The sequence below is a fragment of the Echinops telfairi genome, unplaced genomic scaffold (assembly GCF_000313985.2).
Source record: "Echinops telfairi isolate 266 unplaced genomic scaffold, ASM31398v2 ScPeMD7_7458;HRSCAF=8496, whole genome shotgun sequence".
NCBI classification, from domain to species: Eukaryota; Metazoa; Chordata; class Mammalia; order Afrosoricida; family Tenrecidae; genus Echinops; species Echinops telfairi.
This window is the reverse complement of record NW_022111358.1, coordinates 45,303,924-45,329,200: the sequence shown is the minus strand read 5'-3', so window position 1 is coordinate 45,329,200 and position 25,277 is coordinate 45,303,924. Positions and strand designations below refer to the sequence as shown.

Sequence of the window (25,277 nt, the reverse complement as noted above, 5' to 3'; positions counted from 1 at the left end):
CGGCTTACTCACCAAGTAGATGCGGTAGGCATCCACGCGGCGGATGGGGCCCCAGCACGGGTCTGTGTCGTTGCGCCTGCTGTCTGTCTCCAGGCCGCAGGAGTCATTACCTGAGGCGCTGCAAGAGGGAGGGGCAGGTAGAGCTGAGCTCAAGGCGGCCCTCTGGCGTCCTCCCTGTCCTCCCGCAGCTCCGTGGCAGGAGTCTGACTTCTCTCACTCTGTTTTCCCACTGTGCTGCACCTGGCCCCTGTCCTTGGTGCGGATCCAGACACCCTCCCTGTTGGCAGCGTGGCTGCGGCCCTGTCCTCCCTTGCCCTAAGTTAGGCCTGCCTGGGGTCTGTGAGGATGAGGGTCTCGGTGTCGGTGGGCACTGAGGGGAGTGTTTGGGCTGCTGGTCTGGGGACTGGGCGCCTGGGGTCTGGGAGTGGGCGGGGCGGGGCAGACACTCACCAGGTCACCTGCATGAGGGAGAGGGGCACAGCGGCGGCATAGATGGCCAGGTCTCCGTACAGGTACACGATGATGCAGAAATAGAACAGGTTGACGCCCACTGGAAGAAACACGGTGACTGGTCAGGTGGTGGAGAGGGTCCCCATTCCCTGTCCCCTTGAAGCTCTCGGTTCTCAGTGCTGCTGACTCCGTGCAGGACCAAGAAACTGACCCAGCTAGGAGCCCAGCTCCAGTGCACAGAAGGGTACAGGGGACATTGGCAGGAGACACAGCTGCCTTGCTTCCCCTCGAGAAGGGGCCACGGGCATCTCCCATCCCAAGTACCAGGCATCGGCGTGCATGGGGTGGGGGTGTCAATCCCCTTCTAGCACAGGAGGCTGGGGGTGGGGAAGGAGGAGGAAAAAGGTAGGAGAAAGAGCAAGAGGGAGGAAAGGAGGGGGCAGGGAGAGGGGAGCAGGGGGAGGGAAGCAGGAGGAGGAGGAAGAGAAAGGGAGATGGAAGGGGAGGAGGGGGAAGAGGTCTCAGCTGGCATCCAGAGCCCTCCTGAGCCCCCAGAGCAGCCAGCAATCAAGGGCCCTGACAAGCGTCTACTGGTCGGGATGGGGGTGGCCAGGCCTGCAGGAGATGGACGGCGAGAGCTTGGGTGGGAGGACACGGGCCTGGCAGGTGCTGCGGCACCTCTGCAGAGGCCACTGTCACTGTCCTGGGGGTGGGTCCCAGGGCCCCAGACACCTGGTTCCCAGGGCAGGCCTGAAAGGTCATCCCTGGTGCTGCACAGTCCACCATAGAGCCCTCTGGTCCAGTGCCTCACCCAGGTGAGCACCAGGCCCCCAGCTGAGGGCTTCCCCCTTGGGAGTGGGGGCCCAGGCAGAGTCTAGACAGACAGCCGCTCCCTGCTCTTGAGCTGCTGGCTCCTCCAGGGACAGAGAACAATGAAGTGACAGCTCCCTCTCACCCACATACCAGAGCCTCCAGGTGGGGGTGGGGGGAGCCCAGGAGTGTTACTCCCGGGCTGGGTTAGGTCGGCTCCACTCTGAGCAAAGGGGGGAGAAGACTGGGCCCCGAGAGTTTCCAAGTGGGAGGGGAGGGCCTCAGCGTAAAGTCACAGAGGCAGGGGCCCCTGGCGGCTGCCTGTCAGTCTGCCTGTCACTCATGCCTCGGGCGCCAGGGGCAGCCTGTGCTCACACTGCCCGTTATGTGCAGGCTGCCTTGTCCCCACCTCCCCTCACCTGCCCGCAGACGACTCCCGCCTCAGCTCTGCTTATAACCTGCTGCGGCCGCCCTGATCGATACATTTCATGACTAGACACTCGAGGGAGGCTCAGGGACTGGCCCGAGGACAGAGCTGACCTGGCCTGGCCCGACTGATATGAGGCTTGGGGCTGGACCCCGAGGGGGACCCGCAAGCTGCTGGCAGAGGGTGGCAGCCCTCCTGAAGGTGACGAGGACCTCCTGTGAGTCGGGAAGGGAGAAGAGCTGGGATTGTCAACCGGCTGACTTCCACCCCCATTGGGGACACCTTTTGATGGTCATGGCTAGGAGTGGGGGTGCTGGGAAACCACCTGGCATGACACAAACGCTCCCACCACCACTGGCGGAGACCTGGGAGCCGACAGAAGGAGCCTTCCTTAAAGGGCCCACCCAACGTGTTCGTCTCCTGGTAAAGGGGGCTCGGGCCCTGGACAGTACCAACTCTTCAGGATTGCCTTGGAAGATAAGCCTGGCGAGGGGCCAGGGCCCTGAGACCCTGGGCAGCCGCTCTACTGGTCATTCCCGGGGCCTGAGCCGACCATGGACGGCAGTGCCCCATGGAGCATCTGGCCCAGGCAGGGGAACAACAAGGAGAGCAGACACTCGGCCGGGGCTCCAAAGGAAACCAGAGCAACCTTAAGGCACACACATCTGCTCGGATGTGCAAGAAGCCTGTGTGCGGAGGGGTCGGGTGTGGATGCCCCCCTGGGCCTGTGCGGTGCATGGTGATAGAAGTGAAGCACAGGAAATACACAGGCCACAGCGAGTGGCTACACAACCCAGCCTGGCTCTGTGAATTCAGACCTCCTCCCCTCCACCCCCCCATAAAAACGAATTCCCCTCCATTGGGTGCATCCTGACCCTCAGTGGCTCTAGAGGACGGGCAGAACTGGGGTCTCTGAAGCCTCAGATCTTCACAGGGGCAGGCAGCCTCTGTCTGTCTAGCTGTGACGCGGCTAGTGGGTTTGAACCACTGACTGTGATTGGCAGCTCAATGCAGGAGCCACTCGGCCACCAGAGTGCCACCGTTTCCTGATGAGCTCACTCTCACTCAGGGGACTCAGACAGATAGACAGACAGACTCAGCACCAAGGAGAGACGGCATATCACGGCCCGTGAAGCAGCGGCAGTGGGGAAGATTCCAGCTCCTGGGCTCCCTCCCCACCTCCTGGTTCCGGGGTACGCGGCCACATTCAAGTAGCAATCAGAGGAGACGCCCCTCTCTGCAAAGCAGGCATGCACAAGTTCACTGCAGCCCAGCCCCGACGTGCTTCATCGAAGCTACAGGCTCACAGACCATTGTGGGGGCTTCCAAAACAGGGGGATCTTTAATTCTACGTCTCCATAAACTTTCTGCAGCCCCCTGGTATACCAGAACCCCTTGGGGGCCTTGTTACACTGAAGATTTGGGCTTGCTCTTTCTGGGGCAGAGATAGGCTCCAGCCAAGAGGGGCCCTGACAGGAGGTCTGGAATCATCCATGCTGACATGGCTGGGGGAGAGGTTTACTGTGCACCTTTCAGGGAGGGGTGATGGACACATCTGGGTATGAAAAACCTGACTCCAGACCTGGGATCTTAGGTTGTCACCAAAGCCCCGCTAAGAGCAGGTAGAGGTCGCAGCAAAACACAAGTCCAACTCGGGTCTTGGAGGCTCAGGCTTGAGAAAGCTGCCTGTGGGCTCCTAGCTCCCTCTGCTGGCCACCGCCGGGAAGGTGCCGGTCAGGCAGCAGCCGGTACTGCCTGCATCAGACAGAGGGGGACTGGGGAGTGGAACAGAAGCCACCCAGGTGACTATGGGCTGCAGACTCAGTCTCTTTGATCCCCGTAAATAGAGGCTGGTCTTGATTCTAGATCACCTCTACAAACAAAAACTCAAACTCACGACCAATGAATCGTTTGACTGAAAACCCTCCAAACTTACGGCCTTCGAGTCAATTTGGATTCAGGGCAGAACTGCCCCTGTGTGTTTCCAACACTAACTCTTTCTGGGAGCAGAAAGCCTCATCTTTCTCCCAAGGAGCGGCTCATGGTTTTGAACTGCTGACCTTGCTTTGAGCAGCCCAAGGGTAACCACTGGGCCACCAGGGCTCCTGAACCGCTTCAGACACCACAGTAAAGTGCAGGTGGCAATGAAGAGTCACAAGGGGTCCTGGTGGCCCTGCCGGGTAAGCCTTGGGCTGCTGACAGGCAGGGGTGTCGGTTCAAACCCACCAGCCATTCGGGTGGAGAGAGACGAGGCTGGCTGCTCCAAGAAAGATTCACAGCCTTGGAAACCATAGGAGTCAGCGACCAGAGGGCAGTGGGCTGGGTTTGCCATTGCACAGGAAAATGACACTGCCACTAGACAGTGGCCTGTTGTGTGTGGAGCATGGCGAAGACACCTGGGCATGTGGGCACGAGCCTCGCGTGACCCAGAAACACGAAGAGAACAAATAGTGTGCTCAACGCAGCTCCCATTTGTTTAAGAATGCAGTATCCGCGAGGTGAAATTCGGTGAGGTTTGCCCAGACCAGGGGGGACCCCTGGAAAACCAGTAGGGGCAGTACAGGTATCTTAAGAGTGTGGCTGTCCTTAGGGGCTGCGGGGCCGTGCTGCCCAGGTGAGGAGTGACAGGTGTGCTAGAATGAGCCGCAGCAGCCGGCGGGTACCTTTATTGAAGAACATGGAAGCCATCTGTCCCATCTCCACCCGGTCCGTGATTTCAAAGAGGCTCGAAGATCCACGTCGCTCTGTGGAGCCAAAGGATAGGGCAGAGGAAAGGGATGTCTCGTAGGAAAGCTCAGGGGCGTTCCCATGACGATGAAACGCCTATGTGTTTCACACACTCCAGACAGCCTGCTTCAAGGAAACCGGGGCGGGGGAGGGCGGGGGGCAGAGTAAGGGATGGACTGGATCTGGGAGGCAAGAGCAAAGGCAGGGTGTGTGCGGGGAGACCGGAAGTCAGAGATGTGCCATTCACCCCCTCCCTGCAACCCCAGTGTGCACCTGGATGCCCCCCTTATCAACTCTGACTTCCGGGGGGGCCTGAGGCCAGAGGGTAGGTCACCAGGCCTGGAGGCAGACAGACAGTGACATCTAGAAGCCAGCCCCCAGGCTGAAAGTGCCAGAGTTCTCCTGGGTGTCTGTGTGCCGGGAGGGGGCGAGGGGTCCCCCAGGGCCTTCTCTGAGAAGACCGGGAACCCAGGGGCCCAATGCAGCAGCAGGCCCGCCAGGGCTTGGACTTACGCACAGACAGGATGGGCCGGCGCTCGGCCCGCTCGTAGCTGTCCTGGGTCAGCGTGTCGCTGTCAGAGGTGGTGGAGGAGTCGTCCTCGTCCTCCTCCTGGGGAGGGGGTGGGTGGGGTAGATGAGTCTACTTAAAAGGCCAGAGTGGCCAGGCTACAGTGTCTTCTGAGCTTCCTCTCCAGGGAGTGGACGGCCAGGCCTTTCGCCTGTGGGGCTGCTGGGTAGTCCCAACGCCCAAGCTAACCTTTGAGCCAGCAGGGCTCCCCCTGCCTCCCCGTGCCACGCTGGAAAGCGACAGACAGGCTCAGGTCCTGGCTGCGAGTTTTTCAGACCCGGATGAGGGGTGCACAGGACACTGAACAACCTCCCCAGCAGTGGCCATGCTGGGGGCTCAGCGGGAGCAAGGGCGCCACACTGACCTTGTAGTTTTCCATCCTCTTCCAGCGGAGCTGGGCGTTGGCTGCGGCCATGGCTTCCACCACAAAGGTCGTGGTCACGAAGCTGAGGGACCAGGTTTCAAAGGTCAAGGGCCGCCAGGGGGAGCAGAAACAAAGGAAAGGCCATCTTAAGGTCCCCACTGACCACTGGGACCCCCAGTTCTTGCTTTTGAGAGCTGGCTATTCTTAGGAGCTTAGCACCTGCCTGTGAACCTGCACGTGCACGTCTGCGGTGCACACCCGCCTAGGTCAGGACTCGACTTCCAGAGCTGCTGGGGGGGGGGGGGGGGGGGGGGGGGGCGAGGGCGGCTTGGCACAGCTGGTGGGAGGGAGACCCTCAAGCGGGGCTTTGTGAGTCTGGGTAGAAGTAGTCCGGGGGGAAGACTCAGCCCCCAGAGGAGAAGAGCTTGCTTGGGGGCAGAGGTGGTGGGCAGGGGGGAGCGGGCGCCGCAGGAGGCAGAGGGGGCTGGGTCTCCATGCAGCCCCCAGCTGCCGGGAGGCTCAGAGGGCACCTCCTGCTCCTCACCCAGTGGACGCGAGCCACTCCCAAAGTACAGACACCAGCAGAGGAGCCCTGGGCCCCCTCCTTTGCTCGCTGGCCGTCATCACAACCACCTCACATCGCAGCTGGCGGGGCCAGGGGCTGCCGGAAGTTGGGCAGGAATGGAAACCACCTCCTCTGTCCTCTTAGGGACCTAGGAGGCCAGCTCCTGAGGCTGACACCCAAGGGACTGCCGGGACACCTGTTCTCGGGAGAGCAAGGGAGGCCACCTTCCTACTAATATGACGTAAGGGGCGCGGTGGGGGGTTGGGGGGAGGTATTCAGCTCCCTCCTTCTGGAAGGCCGGCACCCTGGGCGCTCAACCTGTGACTTTCCTGCTTCGACCTTGGCGGGCTGGCTGCCCAACCCCTTGGGTGAGGAGTGGAGGGGACAGGAACCCCTGGGCCACATTCCCTCCACTTCTGGGGGGCAGTGGCTGAGGGTCTGCCTGGGCCCCCCCAGGAAGGTTTCTCATTACCTCACCCGAGTGACCGTGGCAGGGTGTGGGTGTCTTCTGCTTTTTCGAAGACTAAGTACAATCGATCGTAATTAGGGAATAAAAAGACTCCCACGGCCACACAAAGCCCTCACTGACCTTGCCCACACACACAGAGGCCGAGTTAGAAGGGCCCTGCCTGTCCCCGTGTGTCCTAGTCACACGGCTGACGGGACTGAAGGTCCTTTAGAGGGGCTCAAACCCCACCAGCTGTCCCCAAGGTGATTCCGATGCACAGTGGCCCTGCAGGGTGTCTGCAACTGCCCCTGTGGGTTTCCAGCTTTTCCGGGAGGCAGGGAGTTGGGGGGTTTGAAGCCCCAGTCTTTCAGACACCAGCAGGGTCTCCCACGGTGGGTAGGCATCGGGGACATGGATGAGGCATGCCGTGGGGCAGGTGAGTGTGCCAGAGAAGAAACATGAGGAACACCACATGACATTCCAGAGAGCAGGCTCGCTGTCCCCACCCGCACTGTGCGACTGCTGGGTCAGCTCCAGATGCCCCAGGACCTTTGTACCTGCCCCCACCACCATCGCCCTGCAGGTGACCGAGTTGAGGACTGGCTCTCCACTCCAGCCTGGCCGGCCTTACCTCATGAAACCCAGGAAGATCAGCAGGACCAGGCTGACGAGCCACCCGGCGGTGGCGAAGGCCTTGGGCATGGTGAGGGCGCCCGTCCCCACGATGAGGTTGAACATGTACACTAGCCCAACCTGGAACCAACACAAGCCACTGTCAGTGAGTTCACCCTCGCCCCTGCCAGCTCCCGGGACAGATGGCTCCCGGCACAGGTGGGCAGGCCATGCAGGCCCAGGTCCTGAGGAGGCAGACTGGGAAGCTGGGTGCTGGAGAGCCCACTAGCCACCCTTGGGCCACTCTCCCGTCCCAGGCTTGGTCTATGGCCTCTTGACACAAGGACTCGGTCAACGTCTTTATTCCCTCTCTCGGCCACCACCATCATCCCCACGCCCCATCAGGTGGGCACGCACTGCTCGGCCTCCCCCCGGCTTCCTGTGGGCTGGGCATCCTCTGCAGGGTGGCTCGTCCAAGGAACAGGCCTCAGGGAAATGTCCTGGGGCCCATGACTCAATCCTGCCACCCTGACCCTAGGGGTGCTGGCCCCGCCACTATAAACTGGGGGCTTTGTAAAGTGAGACCACCAGGCCCTGTCACCGTGGCTGCTATGGGGTTCCACTGTCTCTCTCAAAAAAGCTGTGGGGTCCATCAGCGGCCACCCCTCTTCCTGGCTCCCCGTGAGAGCTGTCTGCCATCACCAAGGGGTTGCTTCCTCATTCCGCTCAGCTCACTGAGAGGAACTCCTACAGCCCCTGGCCCCTTTCACTCAGGATAACATTTTTTTTTAAGGTTCATCCACAGGGTAGCATGAAACCTATGTACTTCATTCCCCTTAAAAATATCTCTCTCACTGCCACGAAGTCCATTCTGACTTATCTTGACCCTACAGGACAGGGTAGAGCTGCCCTTGCGGACTTCTGAGACTGGGACTCCGTATGGGATCAGAAAGCCTCATTTTTCGCCCTCTTAGCAGCTGCTGGGTTTGAACTGCTGACTTGCAGTGAGCAGCCTAATGCGTACCAGCTAGGATATTGGGGCTATGCTTAAAACCAAACCAAATTCACTGCCATCGAGTCGGTTCCGATTCATGCTGACCCAACAGGACAGACAGAGTGGAGTTGCCTTGGTGGGTTTCCGAGACTCACCCCCTTCCCCCCCACCCAGACTCACTCTTTACAGGAGTAAAGAGCCTCATCTTTCTGCAGAGGAGCCGCTGGTGGTTTTGAACTGCTGACCAGCCCAACTTGTAACCCTCTATGCCAGGGGTCCTCAGACTTTTTAAGCAGGGGGCCAGTTCACTGTCCCTCAGACCCATTGGAGGGCCGGACTATAGTTTTAAAAAAACCAACTATGAACTATGAACAAATTCCTATGCACACTGCACATATCTTGTTTTGAAGTAAAAAACAAAACGGGGCAAAAACACCTGGCTGGCCGGATAAATGTCCTTGGTGGGCCGCATGTGGCCCGGGGCTGTCGTTTGAGGACGCCTGCTCTACGCCATCAGGGCTCCTCCTTTTAAAAATGCCGAGTAATATTCTGGGTTTTGGATCTACCGCATTTTTATATCCATTTACTGGCGAGGGGCTGTGGGGCTGCTGCCACGTTTGGGCCATCAGGAAAAACGCAGCCATAAGCATTCGTGTGCAAGTTTCGGTGTGGGCAGAGGCCTTCGGTTCTCTTGGAGAAAGCCCGGGCGGCGCTGTGGTTAAGTGCGCCGGCCGCTGCAGTCTGAAACTGTTGGCGGTTCCCACCCACCCAGGCCTCCGGAGGAGGAAAGTCCTGGCAGCCTGCTCCCATGGACCGCAGCTTGGGGAATCTTAGGGGGCGGTTCTGCTCTGCCACAGAGGGTGGCTGTGACTGCACCGGGCACATCTGCTGCAGAAGGGCCTCTCCAGAGCATCCAGGAGCAAAGAGGTCATGTCGAAGACTAAGGGCACCCGGCCCAGGCCATGCGTCGCCAAGCGCCCCGCGTGCTTGTGAAAGCTGAGCCAGGAGTCAGGAAGTCTGCAGCGCGGATGCATTTGACCACGGAGCTGACCATGGGCACCGACCATACAGAGGACCGCCGGAAAAACAAGCAAGTCTGTCTCGGAGAAGCGCAGCCGGAACGCTGCCCAGAAGGGAGAGGGCGAGACTGTCTCGGGGACACGCTAGAGGAGAGTGGCGGACTTGAGAAGTCCCTCCGGCCTGATGGACTGGCACCGTGGCTGCAGCAGTGGCTCACACACGGCAGCCATCTCCAGCCTGGCAATCTCAGGACCGGGCGGTGGTCCCCTTGGTTGTCCGTGGGGTGGCTGTGAGTCGGGACAGAGCTGGGACTGCAGCCTTGACCCATGCCTTCTGCTCTAGCTCAGCGCACGCCACGCCCCCTTTCCCTTCCTCTCCCGCAGCACCTCCTGGGTCCTCAGGGGACTTCTGGTCCTGCGAGCACCCACCCCCACCCCGTGCTGGCGTCCTCTGCATCCCCCTACCCCCTGCACAGTCAGGTAGTTCTCCCACCTGCTCTTCGCTAACCTGTCTACCCCAGCCGGGGCTAAGACCAGACTCCGGCTTGCATGCTCCCTGCTAACAAGCTGCTAAGGTTTCGTTTGGGAAACGTTTCCGTGTTAATGAAAAGAACTAGTCCCTCAACAAATGACCAGTGCCTCCAGCTGGGCCTGACGGCATCAGGTGCCTTCAATCTCCCCCCGGGGCTTCCCCCAAACTGCAGTGTGGCCTTCCACCCACTCCCAGACCCGTGACCCCGGCCAGCCTCTGCTCCTGTGGTCACCTGACAGAAACTCCCTGAGCCACCCACCCGCACGTTCCTTCCTGTTCAAAGCCCCCATCCCCGTGCCTGCGCCCTCCGACCCGCCGCCTTTCTTCCTTCTGCAATGCTCTCCTCCACAAAAGGGCCCTGGAGGCACCTGGTTAAGCACTCAGCTGCCAACCAGAAAGGTGGGTGGTTTGAACTCACCAGCCACCCCCGGGAGGAGGAAGAGGCAGCTTGCTCCCATAGGGTGGCTGTCCTGGGAGCCCCACGGGGCAGTTCTGCTCATCCTACAGCAGTGGTTCCCAACCTGGGGGGGTCCCGACCCCTTTGGGGGTCCAACAACCCTTTCACAGGGGTCACCTAAGACCATCGGAAAACACATGTATCTGATGGTCTTAGGAACCAAGACACCGCTCCTCTATCGTCTCCAGGTGGGTCCGTCCACATGCAGCTATGCTGATCTGGTGAGAAAGAAGCTCTCTTGACCTTCGCACTGGCGTTGGCTTTTTACATATCCTGTCGCAAAATGTAGCAGTGTCGTTACTGTTGTTATGTGAAGACTGATACCCATGCTACACCATACTTCAAGACAAAATTTCATTTTTTGTCATTAGAAATAGATATTTCACAATATATAATGACATGTTGTTTTTGTGATTCATCACTATCATTTAATGATGTTCAACTTGTAACTATGAAAATACATCCTGCATATCAGATATTGACATGACGATTCATAACAGTAGCAAAATGACAGTATGAAGTAGCAGCGAAAAGAATGTTATGGCTGGGGGTCACCACCACGAGGACTTTGTGAAAGGGCCGCCGCGGGCGAGGAAGTGGAGAATCGCTGTCCTACAGGGAACGGCTGGCCCCAGGTCTCAGTGCCTTCAGGTTCTCTCCCGCCGGCTCCCTCAGCCCTGCCTCTGGGTTCCTGCACAACCCCAGGTCCCCTTGAAGGGCGGCTGGGTCAGAATGGACTTTGGGGTGGCATCCCTGGCCATCACCAATGACCCACTTCTTGGGCAAACCCAATGGCACTGAGTCCTCATTTGTGTGTGTGTGTGTGTGTGTGTGTGTGTGTGTGTGTGTTCGCTCCTGGCTAACCGCAGCAAGCACAGCACATTTCTAAGGGTTCAAAACAGTGGGCTCGCCACCTGCCTTCTCATCTGGTTCTGACCACTCAAAACAGAAGCACACTGCCCCAGCGCTGGGGACGCCTCCCCGTTTCACATGCCCACCTCCCCATTCTCAGAGCTGCACCTGTCTAGAGTTTCACATTCCCCGCCTGCCCCCCACCTTACTCCCCGACCAGGTGCTGAATTGTGGTACACCAAGGGGGCCCCTTCTCCCAGACTCCATCAGCTCCTTGACCCCCCCCAAGTCTAAGAAGACAGGGGCACTTGTCGTCTTTAGGGGCCGTGAGACGGCACTGACCTACAGCGAACCCAGCACAAAACAACGGAATGCTGCCCGGTGCTGCGGCGTCCTCACCCTTGTTCCTGTGCTGCCCTCTGGGGCCCGTGGCTGAGAGCAAGGAGGGACTGGGCAGTAGGCAGGGATGGGCAGGCTCCAGCAGACAGTGGGCATCCTGTCCAGAGAGAACCTGCTACCCATACTCCGGCCAGAGCACAGGGCGCCTGCCCCTCCGCGCCCCCTCCTCTGAGCCCAGCTCCCCCAACTCCCCCAATCGCCAAAGCACCAACACTTCTCAGGCCCCGCCCCGCCTGCTGCATTTGTCCTCCCCCATGACCAGGTCCCAGGCGCTCCAGGGCCTGGCCTTTGCCTAGCACAGCACCCTCAGCTGACCGCTCAGCCCAGATTTAAACACCGCCTGCTTCGTTTCTGCCGATGACAAATCGCAGAGCAGTTACAACGCATCTGAATCAAGCCCTTGCTGGAAGGTCCTGGCTCAGGGGCTTATTCATGAAAATCACTCTGAGGTGGCAGGGGTCATGGAGCATCGCAGTGCTGGGGAGGGTGCACAGCTGGTTGGACAAGTCCATCGACATCAGCCACTGGTCCAACAACAGGGAGTTCTCTCTCCCTTGCTCATTCTCACAATATCCAGGGCTTTTTCTTTCTTTTTAAAAATAAGTCATCTTATTGGGGGCTCTTACAGCTCTTATCACAATTCAAACATCAGTTGTATTGAGTGCATTGGTACATTGGTATATATGTTGCCATCATTATTTCAAAACGTCTTTCTACTTGAGCCTTTGGTATCAGTTCCTCTTTTTCTCCTCCCTCCACCACCCTTTCACCCCCGTGACCCCTTGATAAATTATTATTTTCATATCTTACACCATCTGCTGTCTCCCTTGGCCCACTTTTCTGTTGTTCGTCCCCCTGGTGGGGTGTGTGTGTTTGTTAGTACGTTGATCATTGTGATTGGCTCCCCCTCCTTTCCCCTCCTTCCCCCTACCCTCAGTATCACTGTTCCCAGTACTGTCCCCAAGGGGTTAATCTGACCTGCACCAGTGTCCGTGCGCCGGCATCCGGGACTTTTCCATGTCATTACTGCCTATGTAACAGCCCATCCCTCACTCACTGACTCATCCTGACCCTACAGTGCAGGGCAGAACAGCCCCTGAGTTTCTGAGGCGGAAACTCCTCAGGGGAGCAGACACCTCTTCTGTCTCCCTCGGAGCGGCTGGTGGGGTGTGCTTTATTGTGCTGGTCTGGAGCCGAAGCTGAGGCACCTCCCGGGCTGCCGGGCCCATGGCCCCGGTCTTCCCAGAGCCCTCGAGCTGCTCGCCAGTGTCTGCGAAGGCCTCTCACCTACAGTCTCATGTTTGCTGTGACTTATCTCAGCACTTGGAGCACAAGTGTCCACATGCTGGAACAAGTGCAAGGTGACTGGCCACTTCAAGGGACTGCCCAGTAACTCACTTATGCAACAGTCATCGTGTCCATGGGCTGAGCAAGCGATGCAAGGGGGAGAGGACAGACCAGCCCTGACTCCATGGGCTACATTCTAGGAGACACATGATGTACACTGTCAGAGGAGAGAGACAGTAAGAGACAAGCCAGCACTGTGCCTGCAGAAACAGCCATTTCCCACTGCAGGGTGCTGGGATGCAGAACAATGGGCAGAGCCCCGAGTGCCAACCTCACGAAGGCCTGCTGGGGAAGAAGCCAGGACCCCTACGGGATGAGGAGCCGCCCCCTGCCCCCGCCCCCCCATACCAGGGCAGGGAGGCTCCCAGGTACAAAGCCCTAGAGTGGGATGGAGACAGGCATGTTTAGGAGCCCGAAGGAGGTGATGGGTGCACAGCAAGCCAGCCTCGGAGGAGAGGGCAGGCAGAGAGAGGCTGGGGAGACAGTGGGGTGTGTGTGTGTGCGTGTGCGCTTTAGGGCGTCATGGGGCCTGCTTGTTGCTTATAAGCAGCACCATGTAGGAAGGGATGGAGGCCTGCCTTCCTGATGGGAAATGACGCTGGTGCCAGCTCTGAGGATGGTCAGGAGAAGAACATGGGCAGATGTACCTGAGGAACTGCAGGGGTGCAGGAGGCACCTGCCCAACTCAAGCAGGACGTGGGTGCGGGGTGTCAATGGGAGGATCCCCAGGAGGTGTAGGTTGGTGCTATGCCCCAGGATGTCCTATGTGGGGGCTGTGGCTCTCAGAGTCTGTCAGCTACCCGTGTGGAGGGGTGGAGTCCAGCCTGTGAATCAGCTCACAACCTGATGATGCCTCCTGAGGGGTATGGCCTTTGTATGAGAGAGCTGCTGGGACCCTCTCCTCTCTCTGTCCCCTGGCCTTCCTGCTCGCTGGGACTCTGCCTGCCTCCGGGGGTGGCCCCATGTGGTCTGCCTGCCCTGAGAGCTGTTGGCACCCTGCCGTTTCCACAACTCTGGATCCAGGTGACTCCGCGCTCACGGGCCTGGGATCTCCCTGCTTCTCGCTCTTTACTTCCTGCATCCCGGCCGGCAGGTACCAGGGTTCTGGCTAGCATCGGACCCATGGACTTAAGCTGGACTGGGCTGGGCTGCCTTCATAATACAAGGTTACCTGTTGACATAAAGCAGCACTTTCTCACGCAGACGACTGCCGCTGGTTTCGTCCCTCTAGAAGAGAGCCTGGCCTAACACGGGGAGGGGACAGGATGGCTGACCTCACACCATAGCGCACTGAGCTCCATGGCTGGCCTCTCCCCACTAGATGCCGGGAGCACCCCCACCCCACAGTCCTGACCATCAAACAGGCCACCAGACATGGTCAGAAGTCCCTGTGTGCTTGGGGGATACAGCTGCCCGCCCTTCTCCCCCGACCTCAGAGAGACACAGTAAGAGAAGCCCACCCCAAACAGACACCTCGAATAAACCGGAGCAAATGTGGACCCTTCGGAACCTCGGGGAGATGCTCCTTTGGGACCGGGCTGGGCACGGGGTGGGGGCGGGGGGACAGAGCACACAGCCTGGCTCTGTTGCTGTCCTGTAGCTCCACAGCCGGCACTCTGCTCCCTGTGAGGGGCCATCTCTGCCTCCCCACAGCTTTCCCCGTCCTGCTCCCTTTACGCTCAGCCAAGGCCACCAGAGAGGACTGGCCACCAGGAGCAGGCAGGCCTGGAGAGGCAGGGGGGCCACGGCAGGTCAGAGGGAGCCGCAGGGAAGGAAGAAAGATTAGAACCTGCCCTTCCGGGGGTGACGTGACAGTTCTGTGGGGCCAGCCTCAAAGTGGTTAGCAGAAAGCCTCATAGTGGGCTCGACAGACAGTAACCCAGGCACGCGGCAGGATTCCTGGTGGCGCGGCGGCTAAGGGCTCAACTGACAACTGAAAGCGAGGTGGTTCAAACCCAGCAGCCGCCCTGAGGGGGAAAGACGTGTCAGCTGCCTTCTGCACCTTGGAGACACTACATGGGGGCAAACCTCTGCCCTCCAGGATAGCTACAGACCATGACTGACTCAAGGCAATGGGTTTCCACAGTGCTGCCAAGTTCAAGGTTGAAGGTTCGTGCCCACACTAGGAGCCTTGGAGAAAAGGCCTGGTGACCTACTTCTGACGAAAAGCACACATTGAAAGCCCAGAGGGACTGAGCTCTGACACACTGGGGTCGCTGTGAGATGTCGCCGGCTCAGTGACAACTGCTCTGACAAGGGCGGTGGCGGTGGCGGTGACTGCTGCTGCTGCGGCAACCTAGACCCTCCCCATTCTCCACTGCGGCACGGCACGGAGTCCTCGTCCGGGCCAGTTCCCTCTGCCTCACTTCCAGTCCAGCGGCCTCTCCCACTGAGGTGGGCACTGTGTCTGCCCCTGGCTTCTGCCCTGGCCGTTGTCCAAGGAAACAGCCAACAGGAGAGTGGTGGGGGCAGCCCCTGGGCTCCAGGGCCTGGGAAGCAGCAGCCCGCTTGTTAGCGAGGATCGACCAGAGGCACTGACTGCTCCCAGCAGCCAACCCTGCCATTGCTGTGCTCTCAACGCATCTTCCCTTTCTGGGCCACTTCTCCTGTCGGTGGGGAGAGACGGGCCTGCGTGCCCAAGGTTGGGGTGCACCCCTCGTCCATCCTGTCTGTGCAAGGCGTTGTACTCTGAGCCTCCCATGAGCCTAGTCTGACATTAAACAGGGCGGGGTAATCCCAGGTGAAGCCAACAACCCTGGGACCTCCGCCCCTCCCCACCCCCATCCCTAAGGGGAAAGAACATTGCAGGATGGGGCAACAACGAGCTTGGGGGAGGCCCTGCCTTGGGAATGCCCAGGTTTGGGGCTGGTGCAGACTTGGGAAGGAAGACTCAGAGCAGGTGCTGCCTGTCCTGTGCAGAACTGGGCCTGCAGGGCAGGGAATGGCCGAGCGGCAGTACCTGTGGGGAGGGCAGCTCCGAGTGCTCTGGGGCTCAGCACAGTCGCAGCTGACCTAGCTCCACCCCTGCTTCTGGTGGGACCAAGAATCATGCTCTCAGGGCTGCAAAGCCCCAGCGAGTGCATGCTGCCTTGGGACCCTTCAGGAAGGGGTAGAACTGCTCTTTAGGGTTTCTGAGGCTGTCAATTTTTACGGAGGCAGACCGCCTCATCTTTCTCCCTCCGTGTGACTGCGGGGCTTGACCCACTCACCTTTTGGTGACCGGTTGAGTGCTCTAACCATCATGCCACCAAGGCCCCTTCCCAGGGTGGTGGGGTTCAGGAGATCTCGGGAAGAAATCTTCTCTCCTCTAAACCCAGCCCACCGCCACCTTGTTCCCAACACCGCCCCCCTTTACCCTACACCTCTCTTCACCAGGAGGAGACGGGAACACCAGTCCTTGTCTGTGGCCCATGCCGAGTCGGCATCAAACAGCAAGGACATGCAACGGGGGTGGGGGTGGGGTGGGAGTGGAGCTGCCAGGCCTCACCGCCCAGTTTCCGGTGGGCCCATGAGGCGCCAACACCCAGGGCCCAGCACATTTGGGAATATCACTTTTGTCCTTCCCTAAAGCCAGTTGGAAAAAGGATGCCTTTCCTCATCTCTGAGTTTATAGATGTTGTCACAGGAGGCAGGAACTACGGGGACTTTCTGGACAGCTCAGTGGATTCGGCACAAAGAAGGCTTACCCAATCCCAGACTGCTGGCCCCACTGTGAAGTCCGAGAAGGACTTGGGATGACTCCCCAAGGAAGGAATCACCTTGTGCCCGACGGCACAGCCCCTCAGGACACCGGATGTGAGAGAGACTTTTTTCCAGCCTTGCTTTTCAGAAATGCTTCCTCCTGCTGGACATGCCCCTCCTCCCCCTCCAGAGTCTCTGAAGTCAGCAGAAACCCAACACACATATGCAGCTGCTGACGGCAACGTTCAGGGTTTGAATCTACCCCGTGGCACCTCTGACAAATGCAAACAAAAGACCAAACACATCGCCTTCAAGTCGCTGTTGCCAACTCATAACGACCCCATAGGACAGGGTAGAGCTGCCCCCATGGGTTTCTGAGACTGTCACTCTTTCCGGGGATAGAGAGCCTCATCTTTCTTTGGAGGAGCGACTTGTGGCTTCAAACCACTGACCTTCAGCCACTGAAAATCTCACGAGGCAAAGCTCTGGTCCGACACACAGTGAGGGTCGCCCAGGTGGCGGCAGTGTTTACGTTCCAGAAAGAGGCCTCTCTCACTGGCTCATTTCCTTAAGGCAGTGTGGTTTTCTCTGCGACACTTCATAATCAGTGAGAACCCATCATTTGATGACCCAGACCTGCACCTCCGGGCTCTGGGCTAGAGGCCCAGGTGAGAGGCCCATGACCAGCCTCTCGTGACCCAGCCAAGATGAACTGAGCGTGTGGGGGGCCAAACACAGGCCCAAGACGGTGAGCCACCAGGCACCTGAATTGCTCTCACAGCACCATCCACCAAATGCTCACCCTGTGGAAGTTCCAGCCGGCTTCTGCGGCCTCTTGCACCAGCCAAGACTATAAAAGTTGTGCAATCGAGAGCTCAGCTGACGACCCGGCTGAGGCCGGCAAAACCCAGAGTCAACAGCTGACGATCACCATCCGTCTGAAAGCCAGTCTCTGCACCCGGGCAGCCCCAAGGCACATCATACACAGGCTAACGTGGCGGCTTCCTGCAGAACCATGCAAGCAAAAGCCAACATCGCTGCGATCTCGGGAGTGGAAAGAGAATCCCCGACAGGGCACCAGGGAGCTTCTTTTGAGGAATGCCCAGGCTCGGGGCTGGGGCCCATTCCAGGACCTAAAAAGAGCCCAGAGCAGCCACCACAGGGTGCTGTCCACCTTTCCACCTTGCTCACGCTCTGACAAACATCTGAGACCAGGACAAACTCTCAGCAAGGCCACCGCTGCATCCAGCTTCCCCCCAAGCGAGGACCCGAGGGGACTGGAGCCCAGCTGTGGACAAAGGCGGTTCTAGGCGTCAAACTCACGTAGGGAGAATAAAGGTCCCCGGTCTCGGTGATTTCCCCAGCCATGTTCCGTCGGAGGCAGGGTGCCCGCCGCCCAGGGCTCTTCTGTGCAGGAACCCGGCGGCTGCCTACTGCTGCTATGGCCACCACCTAAGACAAATGACCAGACTTGGTGATGGACCCTGGGATGGAGGGTAGGGGTGGGTGGGGGGCTGGGGAGCATTGGGGAGAGGTCTGTATCCTCCTCACCCCGCCGCCCCTCCACCTCACGCCCCTTTATCACAGACAGGCGCTGCCTTAAGGATCTGCTACTGGAGTCAGGGTGTTTCTTATCGGTTTGTGGCTCTCCCGCCGTGCAGGCCCCGGGTTCTGTGCACCGCCTGCGGGTATTCGAGGCGGCTCCGACTTCAAGTGAGGACAGGGGCCCCGAACCCATACCTCTCACGGGGCACGAGAGCCTCCTTCACCCTCAGAACGGCTCTCTCCGCCCCTGAGTCCAGAGACAGCGGGGCCCAAGGAGCTGCCTGCCCCCCGCCTCCGGTGCCGACAAGCGTTCGCAGGTTCGCCCCCCCAACTCGACCCCTTGCCACCTAGCCTCGCCTTTTTTGTCAGGGTCTCTGCTCCTCGCCCCCCGCCCCGCCTGCGGTCCTGCCCGGGGCTACCCCATCCCCAGGTCTCCTCACGCACGACCTCGCTCCCAGCCTCTCCCTTCCTCCCAGAGGAGCCCCGAGTCCGGCGCCGGCCGCCTCACCTGCAGGGCCCGACACCTGCAGCGAACGCAGCTCGCGCCTCGCTAGCCCCGGCGTCTCCGGCCCGCGGGCGGCTGTCGGCGCCAGCGGCCCCGCGCCCGCGTCCGCAGCGCGCGTGCGCATGCGCCCGCGCCGGGCCCCACCCTTTCCGCGCGCGTCGGGGGCGGGGCGGAGCGCGCTGATTGGGCGCCTGGCGGAGGCGGGACCGCGTTTGGGCCCCGGCGGCTCCCGTCTGCGTGGCGGAAGGGGGGGGAGGCGCGCTTCCTTGTGGCCGCGGGAGGGGCGGGGCCGGCATCTGGGGACGCCAGGCTCTGCCCTGCTGGTCGCGGACGTGTCCATCTGTGGGGAGTGAGTGTGAGGCTGGCACTCGGCGGGCTCCGGTGCTCGGGGGGCGGGACGAGCAGCCCCTAGCGCCGCACAAAGGGGCGGGCCTGGGACGCTCCACCTGCCCGCCTGCAGCGCCGGGAGGAGCGAGCAACGGAGCCCCTGGGAAGAGGGCTTGTAAACAGCTTGAACCCACGCTGGAAGTTGCGACTTGCGAGGCGCCTCTCCTGGGGCAAGGGATGCTAGTTCAGGGACAGGAGGTGGGAAAGTCTTTTGAATGGGTGTCGAGGACGGTTTAATTATCCGTATATCCGTAATCAGTCGGGTTCCCCTTGCAGGGAATTAAACGTGTTTGGAAAGAAAGCGACACGTTTCTTCTACCCCACAGAAGGCAGCAATGCGGCTCCTTAGCGTTGCCTAGGCTGTAATATTTAGAGAGCTACCGGTACTTTCAAACGGTTGACGTTTTAGTGAGCAACCAAGCGCTTAATTATCCCGGAGATCCGGACTTGCATCTCTGCTGGGATCTAGCAAGGAGATAACCTGGCTTCCCACCCTAAGTGCGTGGAAACTCCCAGTCCTGAAATCTACCTTCCCTGCCCACAGGCTGCTACCATGAGGTTGAATGCGAACACCTTGCTGCAGGGGAAGAAGGTGGTCCTGGTGCCTTACACCTCAGAGCATGTGCCCAGGTAACCATTCTTTCCGATGCATGCTCACCTGCGCTCCCCATTCAGGACTGTGGGAGCATGTCTTCCCAGGTGCAACCGCCCTAAGGCCAAATCTCAGAGACGTTCCCCCTTGAGAACCCGAATGTTGAATGTGAGGTGTAACAACACGGGAGAAAGTTACAGCGGGGCAGAGGGGCGGGACTTTCCCTGAAGGATGACGATCTCGCTGCTTCTCTCTTTTATCCTCTTAGCTTCCTTTTTGGCTTTCCAACAAGGGCCGACTTTCCACAAAGGAAACGTGTGTGGAGGCAAGAACAAAACGGTCAGCCTCCCTCATTGTGGTTGACTGATGTCCCCTGGTGTGTCAGCGGATCGGCTCTGTCCCCAGGGACTCACTGTTACCAGTAAAACAAGAACAACAGAGCCAAACAACCGTTGACATTGAGTCAATCCTGACTCGTGACACTGTCAGAGGGGAACTGTACTCCAGGGAGCTCTCAATGGTTACTTTCCCCAAAGTAGCTCCCCAGACCTGTGGCGAACTCCAGCCTCCGAGTCCCTCAACTGTGTGCATCACCCACTGACTCCAGCTTACTGTCAGCCTGTCCTAAAGCTATGGGCTGCAGGAGGAGAGAGACGGCTTTCTATTACCATAAAGTTATAGCCTTAGAAACCCACTGAGGGATTAGAAAGAGTGATCTTTGGAAACATCCTTGGAAACCCACAGGGGCAGTTCTACCCTGCCCTCCAGGGTCACCACAAGTCAGAATTGACTTGGAAGGCAGGACGGTGAGTTGGTAAGCCTTTGGGCTGACAGATGTTGACATTCCCTTGTTTGAAAGGCCAGGTCTTACAAGGCAGGAATCTAGGAAAAAGTGGTTCCTGGTCCGGGTCGGGGAGGTTCTTTACTTGTCAGTTTCTGCTTGTGAGTTTCTGGTGCCCCTCAGGACCCCCGCCTTTTCTGAGGGGGCTGGTGGGGAGGTGCCATGGACTTCATCTCAGGGATCCGGGGCTGCTCAGCCCCCTAGGCTGATCCTTACACTGAGCTGGGACTGGAAGCCAGACAGATAGAACAGACCCGACCCTTCCCACCTTTCTCCTGCAGGGCTCCGCTGGGACTGGAAGCCAGACAGATAGAACAGACCCGACCCTTCCCACCATTCTCCTGCAGGGCTCCCCTGACTCCAGGTCTTGTGCTCATAGATCCCTGCCTTAGAAGGAGCCAGAACCCTTTCTCTGGAGAGAAAGCCGGGACTTTCTACTCCTGTAATTTACAGTCTTGGGAACTCCCAGGGGCAGTTCTGCCCTTATCCTGCAGGGCCTGTATCAGTGTGAGTGGACTTGATGGCAGTGAGGTTGTGTGTGTGTTATAGTGGGTCAGCAGTTCGAACCTACCAGTTGCTCCACAGGAACAAGTTGAGGCTTTCTGCTTCCATAAAGATGCTTAGCCTTAGAAACCCACAGAGGGCAGTTCTGGTCTGTCCTCTAGGATCACTATGAGTCAGAACTGACTGGCTGGCAGTGAGGTTTTGGGGTGTCCGCTCCAAGCAGTCCTGGTGGTACTGTGGTCAAGTGGTCAACTGCTAATCAGAAAAGGCCCACCGTGTGAATCCGCCTGCCGTTCTCCAGGAGAAAGGTATGTCCATCTGTTTCCATGGAACTCTCTGGGGTCTTTCTACTGTGTCCCGAGTCAGCATCCGCCCAATGGCAATGGGTTTGGTTTGGTGCTTGCCCGATGCCACCTGCCTCCCACAGCGTCCATGCTTTGTCTCATACCGCTTCTGAACCAGCCTCGCAGACCTCCAGCCTTCCCTCTGGCCCTGCAGGTACCATGAGTGGATGCAGTCGGAGGAGCTGCAGCGGCTGACGGCCTCTGAGCCTCTGAGCCTGGAGCAGGAGCACGCCATGCAGCACAGTTGGCGGGAGGACGCGGACAGTGAGGAGCTGAGCCCCAGGCTGGGGGTGGGAGGGCAAGGGCTCCACACACCTCTCTGGGCCACAAGAGCTTTGAGAAAGGCCTGGAATGTGCCAGAGCCCCTGGTGCTGCTCTCCTGCCTGCTGGCCATTGCCTGTGACCTGTGCGTCTCTCCTCTGCCCCCTGGGCCACGCCTGAGGGGCAAGAGGGAGTCAAGGCTCTGGGGTGCTGGCTCTGGCTACTGCTCAGTCGACTCCTCGCCATCCTCACCGCGAGCACGTTGGCTGTTTGGAGACGGCATGTCTTACTGCACCAGGCGGATCCGAGCCTTGTGATGAGCTCCGGGTGGCTCTGGGCCCCCCTCTCAGAGCCTGTGGGAGCTGAGGGCTGACGGGTCCGATCTCCCCAGAATGCACCTTCATTGTGCTGGACGCGCAGCAGTGGCGGGCCCAGCCAGGCTCTGCCGAGGAGGGCTGCATGGTAGGCGACGTGAACCTCTTCCTCACGGATCCCGGAGACCCCACCGTCGCCGAGATCGAGGTCATGATTGCAGGTGTGTTGCCCCCAGACCAGCACTGCAGGACCTCCAGCTTGTTGCCCCCAGACCAGCACTGCAGGACCTCCAGCTTGCCGGGGGGCACCTGGGGAGGGGTGGAGCGCCGGGGTCTCTGAGGCACAGACTAGGAGCCTGGACCTGCCTGGGATGGGCTGCCTGCCTGGGGTCCGTTGCCTAATGGCCGCTCCCCGCTACCCTTGCCACTTTATGCTCATCTCCCACTAGGCATGAACTCAGCCTTTGCTTTCAGAGCCTGCACATCCTTGGGGCTGGTGGGGTGGAGGGCGGCCCTTCAAAGAGAACCGGTCTTCACCGTGTCCTGGGAGGGCTTCCGCACCTCTCCTCCACCCCATGCCCCTGGCTGTTCTCACTGAGGGGAAGGCTGCCAGCCTTGGGGTGCCGTTGCCGGGCTCCCCAATGGTGAGGCCTCGGCCTGGTCATGTCATCTCCTGCCCCTTTTCTCATCAGCTGAGCAGTCCTGGTGAGACCGGGTGCGATGAGTGCCGAAGCCAGAGGCCAGACCCTGGGCAGTAGGGGCGGGTGGCGGTGGTGAGGGGCTGTTGAGGTGACCCCCTGGGGCCGTGTAGGGCAGTCCTCGACAGTCCCTGGGTTGTCATCTTTCTGGAAGCAGAAAGCCAGCTCCTTCTCCCTGGAGCTGTCTGGGTGAGTCCCAGCTACTGAGCTCTCCACCAGCTGCCGGGCGCACAACCATTTGGGCCCGAGGGCTTCTTGGTCAGCCACCACTATTGCTGCTGTTTCTTCCAGAGCCCAGCTGCCGCGGCCGGGGACTTGGCACAGAGGCCGTTCTCATGATGATGGCTTATGGTAAGGCTGTCCTAAGGCACCGGACTGGGGGTAGGGTGGGGGGAAGGGCAGCAGGTGTGTCCATTGTCAGGGCTGGGGATGGGCCCGGGGCCTCATCTTCAGCCCACTCTCTGGTCTCCTTGGGGAGGAGTCTCCAAGCTCGGTCTGACCAGGTTTGAGGCTAAAATTGGGCAAGGAAATGAAGCGAGCCTCCGCCTGTTCCAGAAGCTTCACTTTGCACAGGTGAGGACGTGACGGTGACGGCTGTGGCTGGCAAGGCGGGAAGGAGCAAGGCTGGGGGCTGAGACCCTGCTCTCCTTCTCTCCCAGGTCGCTGTGAGTGACATCTTCCAGGAGGTGACGCTCCACCTGACCGTGAGCGAGCCCGAGAGGCAGTGGCTGCTGGAGCAGACCTGCCACGTGGCTGAGAAGCCGTACAGAGCCAGCGCGGCCGAGCCCCACTGACAGCCAGGCTTCCAGCAGTGCCTGTTGCCGTGGTGTCGGGATTGCCTGCTCCCAGGCCGGAGCCCAGCTGCAGGAGCTGAATGGGTGGACGGGGTCTCACGGTCACTGCTGCTGACCTCTGCAGGCTGGGAAGAACTCTCCTGACCCCTGGACCCCAGACTTGCCCCGGCCTCCCCAGCCTGTGGTATGGCTGAGCCACCTCCCGACCAGCCGCTCTATCTGTGGTAGTTAACGGTTTCCTTTCAGATGCACTGATATAAAATCATGAGATAAGAATGGAGGGGTGGAGTCTTGCTTGTCCATCAGGTCACAGCCTGATGACCCTTCCTTTTGGTTGTGGGTGAGGATTCTGGGAACTCTCTCTTGAATCCGCCATCAGAAGCAGGCCTGCCTCTCTGCTACACATTCCTGTTGACAAGCCACATGGAGTCACGCGGATGGCAGCCAGAGCCCTGGAGGTGTGTCCACCACCATGGACCCACAGGACTTTCCACCCATCAGCCTGTGATATCCCTGCTGTCAGCATCATTGCCTGTGCGACGTGATCCTGAAGAACTCATGGGCTGATATTGGACTTACGGACTTGATCTGGGCTGGGCTCTTTTATTGATGCAGAACTACTTCTTGATATAAAGTTCTCTCTTACACACATAAGAGTGTCAATGAATTTGTTTCTCTAGTCAATATGGTCTAACACACCAGCCCTTACGTGCCAGGCCTAGACTCAAAAGGGACCCTGGAGAGGTGCTCAAAGCCACGGCGGAGCTGGGCTGAGATGGGACCCAGGAATGGGACCTCTGGAGGAGGAACAGGGGCACAGACAGGCTGGCATATGCCCCCCCTCCCCCCCAGGCCCTGGCAGGAGGGCTTCTTCTTTACCTATTCCCCCCCACCCGTGGGGTGCGGCAGGGACCTGTGTGTGTAGGGGGGAGCTGACTCCACGGCCCTGCAGAAGTGAGGGACCCGCCCCGGTGTGTGTGTGTGTGCGCGTGTGTGGAGCTGACTCCATGGCCCTGCAGAAGTGAGGGACCCGCCCCGGGAGCACAGGCGGCTGTCAGAAAGGGGCTCAGCTTATCGTGGGTCATTGGAAGTCTCCAGGCTAGGCTCCCTGGAGGCCGCCAGTCTCCAGCTCTTGGAGCCGCTGTCCCCGGCAAGGCCACAAGGGGACAGTGAAGGCACAGGCTCCTGAAGGCAATCGCCCGCCTGACTGCCCGCTTAAGGAGCCTAGCTGGGCAGGTCAGCCAGACCCGAGGTGGGTGACCCCGACTCCTAACCTGGCCCCACCCGTCGGTTTGTGGGAAGTCCAAAAGGGGCCGGCATGTGCCGAGGACCATGTGGACAAGACCTTCCAGGGCACAGCATGCCTTTCTCGGGAGCCCGGGCAGGTGGGGTTCCACGCTGCACATTGGGAAAAATGGGTTTGAACCTGACGGGGTGACGGGTGGGGATTCTCGGGTCACAGCCTGGAAAATACACCAGGGCAGCTCTGGTCTGCACACACAGGGCTGCCCGGAGCTGGAGGCAGAGCCGCACCAGCTCCACTCCCAGCAGCTTCAGCTGACAGGTCCCCTAGCTCCCCTAACCCCCACGAGTGGAGGACATCTGGGCAGTGAAGAGCATGGGGTGATGACTGGGACCTCGTAAGGGCTTTGGATGGCCCCCTTCTCCCCTCTAGTGGAACCCAAGCCCTGACAGGGCACCGAGATGGGCAGGTGATGGCCAGCCCCTCCCAACCCAAGCGCTCCATGGCCGCCTTCCCATCTCTACTTGTCCCCCTCTGTCCCAGGAAGCTGGTCTCTGAGTGGGCTCCTCCTGGCCAGGTGGGCAGTGGCCCAGGGCCACCCTCCCTCCCCTGAGCACCTGCTCTTGAATCTCCTGGCCCAAGCCTCGAATCTGACAGGCGACCCTGGCAGGACTCCAGGATGCGGCCAGAGGCTGGACCCTGAACTGGTCACCCTCTGGGGCACTTGCCCAGGGACAGGGCATCTTGCCCTCAGAGTCCCTCCACCTCACTTTCCCCACTTAGTGGGGATGGGTTTCTTTTCCCCAAAGCCTGAACAATTACCCTCCAATCAGGTATGCGGCCAGATAAGATAGTGTATCTGGCGCCAGCTCAGGCTGCTCCTGGGAGTCCTGCTTGCGCCCACTGGCTGCCCGCGGCCAGATGAAAGCCAGGTTCTGCATTCCTAATTCCCCCACCCCCCTGCCTCCTGGGATCCCACCCCAGCTAGTCCTGGCCC

At 59.7% G+C, this 25,277-nt stretch overlaps 2 protein-coding genes across 7 annotated transcripts in view; one reads left to right on the top strand and one right to left on the bottom strand.

Annotated features, from left to right (window-relative positions):
* The window catches only part of TMEM104 (transmembrane protein 104), a 49,688-nt gene extending 31,993 nt beyond the window's left edge, over positions 1-17,695 (bottom strand). The window contains exons 1-7 of the mRNA XM_045299418.1: positions 17,576-17,695; positions 6,991-7,112; positions 5,347-5,428; positions 4,928-5,024; positions 4,351-4,431; positions 451-550; positions 13-118 (exon numbers count right to left, since the gene is read on the bottom strand). Of these exons, the coding sequence (XP_045155353.1) occupies positions 13-118; positions 451-550; positions 4,351-4,431; positions 4,928-5,024; positions 5,347-5,428; positions 6,991-7,112; positions 17,576-17,620 (633 nt within the window). The 5' untranslated portion in view covers positions 17,621-17,695. The remainder of the gene's footprint in view (positions 1-12; positions 119-450; positions 551-4,350; positions 4,432-4,927; positions 5,025-5,346; positions 5,429-6,990; positions 7,113-17,575) is intronic.
* An 899-nt stretch (positions 17,696-18,594) lies between these two features.
* Positions 18,595-23,500, top strand: NAT9 (N-acetyltransferase 9 (putative)). Of its 6 annotated transcripts, XM_045299423.1 has the most exons (8): positions 18,595-18,651; positions 19,234-19,319; positions 19,550-19,620; positions 21,125-21,234; positions 21,623-21,766; positions 22,535-22,594; positions 22,722-22,816; positions 22,903-23,500. In XM_045299423.1, the coding sequence occupies exons 4-8, from the start codon at positions 21,138-21,140 to the stop codon at positions 23,035-23,037; spliced, it is 531 nt and encodes a 176-aa protein (XP_045155358.1). In that variant the 5' UTR covers positions 18,595-18,651; positions 19,234-19,319; positions 19,550-19,620; positions 21,125-21,137; the 3' UTR covers positions 23,038-23,500. The 6 variants fall into 6 exon arrangements, with proteins under 6 accessions (XP_045155358.1, XP_004709214.1, XP_045155355.1 ...); XM_004709157.3 differs by lacking the exon at positions 19,550-19,620; XM_045299420.1 differs by lacking the exons at positions 18,595-18,651; positions 19,550-19,620 and adding an exon at positions 18,815-18,887 and having other exon boundaries at positions 22,725-22,816.
* Positions 23,501-25,277: the final 1,777 nt, after the last annotated feature.

Excerpts from the sequence above, each read along its gene's own strand:
- NAT9 (XM_045299419.1), top strand. The coding sequence starts at position 18,867 with ATGCTAGTTCAGGGACAGGAG. Across the intron at positions 18,888-19,233 it reads TGCTAGTTCAGGGACAGGAG|GCTGCTACCATGAGGTTGAA; the intron begins GTGGGAAAGTCT and ends CCCTGCCCACAG. Across the intron at positions 22,595-22,721 it reads TCTCATGATGATGGCTTATG|GAGTCTCCAAGCTCGGTCTG; the intron begins GTAAGGCTGTCC and ends CTCCTTGGGGAG.